A 6,252-nucleotide genomic window follows, 5' to 3' on the forward strand; every position below is an offset into this window, starting at 1 on the left:
GTTTAAGTGCTGTGGGGCAATTACTTTGGCTGAGGGCACGTTTCTCCTGCTTTTCAAGCATGTTTGTCACCTTGATACCTTTTACGTAGTCTAATGATTCTACGCTAATCTTCAAACCCAGGAGCTGTAGCTTGTGGATAGAAAGCGTGCTGGAGAATTACTAGGCTGGTGGGCCATATGTGCGGTTTCGTAAACCGACAGGACCCTTCTAAAGCTTCTGTTGAATAGGTGACCTTGAAATTGCAATACTGACCTCTGCGTGTGTTTTCTTGGTCTAGTACTGAAAATGGGAGATATTGAGAAGGGCAAGAAGATCTTTGTCCAGAAATGTTCCCAGTGCCATACAGTTGAAAAGGGCGGGAAGCACAAGACTGGACCCAACCTGCATGGCCTATTTGGACGCAAGACTGGACAAGCTGAGGGCTTCTCTTACACGGATGCTAATAAGAATAAAGGTAAACTTAAAGCTGTTCTTATGAGTTACTAGGGACAAAAATACTCACTTTTCAGTGGTAGTTCTAGAAGTACTGACATCTGCCAAAAAGTAAAATAATATGGAGGACAAGAATAGAAACGTGTTTGTTATTTTGAAGTCACTAACTATTGTTTTTTTCTTCTCTCTAGGTATCACCTGGGGTGAGGATACTCTGATGGAGTATTTGGAAAATCCAAAGAAGTATATCCCAGGAACAAAGATGATTTTTGCGGGTATTAAGAAGAAGTCTGAGAGAGCAGACTTAATAGCATATCTCAAAGATGCCACTTCAAAGTAAAAGTTATTTGCTGCCTTATTTATTTCAGAGAGGAGATGGCAATGGAAATGTCTGATGAGATTGGTTTTTAAACTTTCTATTTTTACATGTACTGTGTCTAACCTTAAAATCCGTCTCACCCATCAGATAATGTTGCTCACGGTGGGTCACTGGAGTACACGCTTGTTTGGCAGCCATTAACTTGATGGAAACTATGTAATTGGGTTGATTTAAATGGCTATAATGTTCAGTCATTCTTGGTCATAGAATTAAAAAAAAAAAACAACCAATATATTTCCTGCCTCTTCATTGTTTCAAAAAAAATAATCTATAAATAATCAAATGAGTAAATTGTCAACAGCATAATAGCTTTGACAGTCCAACTCTTTCAGATTAAAAAGCAGGGTCGTTTTTTGCATCTTCCACTGTACATCTTGTGTTCCATTACATTAAAGATTTTAAAAAAACCCAAAACAACAAAGGCTAAAAAAAAAAAACCAAGATAATATTTTTCTGAATTTCATCGGTGCTAGGTGTTGTGGTATATATTAATCTGTCTAAAGCTTGCAATAAGAATGCATTTCACTTGACTTGAATACTATTTGTGAAATGGCAGTTGTGCCCAGCCACTTCTTTTATCTAGGGGAAGCATGTTACATAATTTATCCAGACTTCTCTGCTGGTGCATGCAGCTGTTGTATAACTCCCCTTCAGAAACATCTTCAGTTTTTTAAATGTTATTGAAACCCTTTGTTCAGTAACTCTTCCGAAAACAGCCATTCTCGGTGTAATGAATAGAACAGAAAAACATCCTGTTCTGGAAATGCAAATGCTAAAGACCAAGCTGGGAGTTATTAAATCTTCTTAATTCAGCAGAAGCATTCACCTAAAATCTACTGTTACAGGCAATTTCAGATGAAGGGGTACAGGAATGAGTGCGCTGGTAGACTAAAAGGAAACGGTCTTTCTCTGTGCCTGGCTGTAGCCGATGTCATTACTTCTGAAGGTTCTGTTTCGCACAGTGTAAAGCGGTATTTTTAATGTTTTAACTGCATTTTTTTCATACTAATTGTTCAGATGAATGTATTTACTGTGTACCTACAGTAAGGCATAACTAAATTAAAAAAAATTAAAAGTCTTGTTCGCTGTATGTGTCTGAAATTAAGTGAAAAACAGTGGGAATGTAGAGATAAGTTTGGCGTCCAACTTTACATCATTAGGAAAAAAGCAAAAGCTCAGCATGAAAAAAAGTAAATGCTAATGGAGTTGGTCTGAGAAGTACTTAAAAGTGAGGCAAAGTTAGAAAGTATTTTAGACTAGAACTAGCAAAGCTAAACTCTTCCACTGGTGTTCTCTTTAACAGCACTTTTGCTGCGTTTCCCGAGTGGGACAGGAGAAAACTCAAAGCAGCTTGAAAGCTGTAGCTGTGCTGTAGGATTGGCTGGGTTTGAGTTATGTCCAGTAGAATAGTCTGCTTAATGACCGAGTTGCAAAGGCCTGTTACTCAGAATTAATGAGTGAAAAGAATTAAGGATGGCTAACAAGTTGTCGCAATGGTTGCTACCATATGTTTTGTGACTTTTTTCCAAACTAAACATGCAAACAGCATTTCCAGCTGCAAATCAAAGGCAGACTTAATATTAACCAACAGCAGCTTCTCTACTAAAAGCTTGTTAAGAGATTCCTTCAAGTTGTAGTAGTTAATGACTGTGCTAATTTTCAGAAGTGATGTTCATCATAGCACCTTAATGGCTATGCAGAACTTAGCTTTCATGGTGCCAAAATCCTGACAGAGTAGTCGTAGGTACAGAATGTAACCTTACCCAGCTTTGCAGTCTTCTGAAATGATTATGGTGGATTGCAGGGGGAGAGTTGCGATGCTTTCTGTTCTGTCAGCACCTTCGTGAGATGACAAAAAACTTTGTGATCTCCAAGCTGCTCTTCTTCCCTAGTTGAGCTGGAGAAGAAACGGACTGTAGAGAAGAGGATTTTGCAGTAAGGTGGCATTTAATTCTGCACAGGCAACAGTTTACAAAAAGTAAGTTATCCATCATCAGAAAAACTCCTTCAGGAGAAGGCAGGGTGATCCTTTGTCCAAAGTAAGCAGGGGACACAATTTAGCTTGGCTTGTTCTGCGTACCTCAAGAGACCTTGGTACAAAGGCAAGTGCAGCTTATACATACCACTGAAGATGGAGGAAACTGACCTTTTTGATTCTAGACTGGGGATGCCTCCTTGTTTATGTTTTAGGGAAAAGGCCCCTCTGACCTTTAAAATTTCACCTTTCTCTCTATGTACACAGCCCGAGGCAGCTGTTGTAGTAGATAACTAGCCGCCATTTACTATTGGACAAACACAACACTGTAGTATTTCTGCTAGCGGATCAGCAAAGTAAGAGTATTGAAATGGAAGAAGGTTAGCTTATCGCTTGTTGAGATAAGTGTTAATGCAAGTGCCTGGGTGGGGTTTTTTTTTGGAGGGTGGGAGGGAGGCGTCCAGATTGGTTGTGGAATCCTGCTTTAGTTCTTTGATTTCTAGTCTTAAAGAGTAGGAGGAGTGGGGTTTGCCTTTGTTTTATGAAGTAGCAAGTTCAGTGTTCTTTCTGATAGTGACATCGCTCTAGATGCTTGGTATTTCAGTACTTCTTTACAGTTCCAAATTACGGAATCAAGGCACCGTTGCCAAACATTGCACCATCCCATAAAAATGGTTCTTGGCTACAAGTTTACAGATTTGATGGGGCATGCTTTTAAAACTGATCTCGTAATATTTTCACGTGTAGTTATGCAAACGCATGAAGATTGTCAATGTCAATAATGGCTGGAAAAAAGGTAAAATTCAAAAGTACACTTTTTCACAGTATGACTTTTCAAAACCAAAATGAAATAGGTAGGATACTTTTAAAATTATAGAAGTTATTATTTATGTATCCCAGTGAAATTTAGTGATACAGAAGCTCTTTTTTATTTAGTCTTAACAATTCAGGTGTAATCAGTCTACAAACAGCTAAATTTGGGACAGTTCCATTCGTAGCATGTCCATGCGATTGTAGATGATCGCTTCAGTTAAAGATCTGTTCATTTTAATAGATCTAGTCTTGTGTGGGATTATGTAATACTTTCCTTTTTTGGTATAAAATACAGTAACTGTGATCCAAAACAAATGTGAAACATTGTACTTCTCTTACAGGGGAGAACAATAATTAAACAGCTAATAGTTAAGAACTATTAGATATTCTAGTCTCTCGTGTGTATCAAAGGCCATTGAAGTGCACACATTTACCTCTGTTATAAGCCTTGTCATTTGCCTTTATCTAAAACACATCCTAAAAATTCTTCCAGGGCCAAAGCCAACAGAAGTCTCTGTGTTACTGCATATAGGATGGGTTGAACCGTTTCAAACTGATGTCCTGAAAACCAGGTTATTCTGGGAGGGCAGCAGCCCAGAGCTAGCAGTAGGAAATGTTAACTGTGGGGAAGGGTGTGAAATCCTGTCCCTTTCCAGCGCTGTAATGGCTGAGTCAGGACTCCAGGTAGTTATCGCCATCTGCTCATGATTCAGAGCTTGCATGTAAGTACTTGCATGTTTTTTTCCAGGATCGTTCTTTTCATCTGAAATACAGAAAATATGATGGTCACCTTTTGAATAATTAGTTTCTGGTTAGAGGTCTCACAGGAGGTAAGAGACGTGGGTGACATGTTTGCTTCTGTGACAGGATACAGATTCATATCCCCAAATTTCCAGAGGGCTGTGTTAACCACCAAACTGAACATGTGTGCTGGGAAGATGATGTTCTATACTGCTGTTGGAGCTGTCATTATGCAAAAGGAGAGCCAGAAAGAAAATGAGCGATGGAGGAGCTAACTATAGCATAGAGTTCAAAACACATACCTTGGAGCAGGGGAGAAGGTGTGTTCTTTCCAGGTTGTTTATGCATTTAATTTTAAACAGTCTTGAATAAAAATAAACCTGGCAGTGGAGATCAGAAGTCATTACTCTACTGGTTTTACATCTCATTAATGCTGTTCGCTGCAGCTTGCTCGGGCAATGTGAGCCCCTGCCCTTCCGAATCACCCACTCTCCAGACGCATCTTCCCCTTCCTCATTCTCCATGTGTTAAAACATATTTTTGTATGCAAGTCTGTGCTGTCCCAAAAGACACTGCCAGTCTTTTGGTCATGAGCACTCAAAAGCTGTTGATGGAAACATCGAGTAGTGTTCTCATCCTTACAATAATCTGCAGAAATTCACTGCTGATGTCCCTATTCAGTCGTGACTGTCTGGTGGCAATTTCTTTTTAAGATGTCTGATGGTTCTTAATCTGTGTGACGTTGCCTTTTATAGATCTTTTTTAATTCTAAATTTTTAATAGAGCTAACGAAAGCAGGTAGAGTTTTATGTGGCTTTTACCTGCGCTATGTCTCAGTTGGGTTTTTTGACTGTGAGATGCAGCATGATGATGTGAGCATTCCCTGATGTGTAGTGCTTCCAGACAAGTAGGAAAAATGCACCACATACACTGAATTTTCAAAATACTGTTGGTGTCGCCTACAGGTCACTGGTAGCCTCGAGAATCTGGTGCTCTTACCCAGGTTTCATTGCAGGAATGTGCCTACACTGACTGTTAGCAGCCTTTCCCTGAAAGCATTTCTCGCATTTCTCCTTCCACTGCTTCCACATTGTTTGGAGAACAGAGAGGTATAGAAATCAGACTTCTCCGTATCTTACCATGTTTCCTATAGGACTCTCTCATTTTGTTTCCAATTATTCTGTCAGTTTACCTGCTGTTGATAACTAGATCTGGAGTTCCTCCAGTGCTATTTTTAAAGGCAAGGTACCACATTTTTAATTCCACAATTTTTTTGCCATAGTGAATTATTTTAATTCTAATTCTCATGTACAAATTATCATGGGTTAGCTTACCCATCTGGTCATTCTCTTCTTCATTTTACGTGTTACTGTTACAATTTATACTTCTTTTGTACTGGCTGAACTGCAGGCAGCTTCTTGTACTTTACTATTCAAATGTACTCTTTAATTTACACATCGCTTAACGCTGTAGTGGACTGTTTTTTAAAGTTTCCAGGTAATGACTTTACTTGAAAAATCCTTCTTTCATTGGCTTTTTCATTGTTTAAAATCTTTTTTTTTTTAAATTCACTGAAAAGTGTTCGGTTTTTAACTATCCCTCACATGATGATGTTATATTCAATTATTTTGTATGCACCACTGTTTTGGACCCAGCTATTCTTATGTATTGAACAAGGATTGTGTCCTTCTGTCGTGGTTTAACCTCAGTCGGCAACTGAGCACCACGCAGCTGCTCGCTGACTTCCCCCTCCAGATGGGATGGGGGAGAGAATTGGAAGAGCACAAGTGAGAAAAACTCATGGGTTGAGATAAAAACAGTTTAATAATTGAAATAAAATTATAATGATAATAGTAGTATAATAATAATAATACACAAAGCAAGTGATGCACAGTACAATTGCTCACCACC

The 6,252-nt window shown here is 38.8% G+C and overlaps 1 protein-coding gene across 1 annotated transcript; it reads left to right on the plus strand.

Annotated features, from left to right (window-relative positions):
- The first annotated feature begins 248 nt into the window (after window positions 1-248).
- On the plus strand, window positions 249-1,891 carry LOC103918416 (cytochrome c). Its single transcript, XM_009325727.1, has 2 exons — window positions 249-455; window positions 625-1,891. The coding sequence occupies exons 1-2, from the start codon at window positions 287-289 to the stop codon at window positions 771-773; spliced, it is 318 nt and encodes a 105-aa protein (XP_009324002.1). The 5' UTR covers window positions 249-286; the 3' UTR covers window positions 774-1,891.
- Window positions 1,892-6,252: the final 4,361 nt, after the last annotated feature.

Source organism: Pygoscelis adeliae, unplaced genomic scaffold (genome assembly GCF_000699105.1).
Source record: "Pygoscelis adeliae isolate BGI_AS28 unplaced genomic scaffold, ASM69910v1 Scaffold226, whole genome shotgun sequence".
NCBI lineage: Eukaryota > Metazoa > Chordata > Aves > Sphenisciformes > Spheniscidae > Pygoscelis > Pygoscelis adeliae.

Bases quoted from the DNA above. Each gene is read 5' to 3' on its own strand.
- LOC103918416 (XM_009325727.1), top strand. From the start codon at position 287: ATGGGAGATATTGAGAAGGGCAAGAAGATCTTTGTCCAGAAATGTTCC. The intron at 456-624 runs GTAAACTTAAAG...TCTTCTCTCTAG, and splicing joins GGATGCTAATAAGAATAAAG to GTATCACCTGGGGTGAGGAT.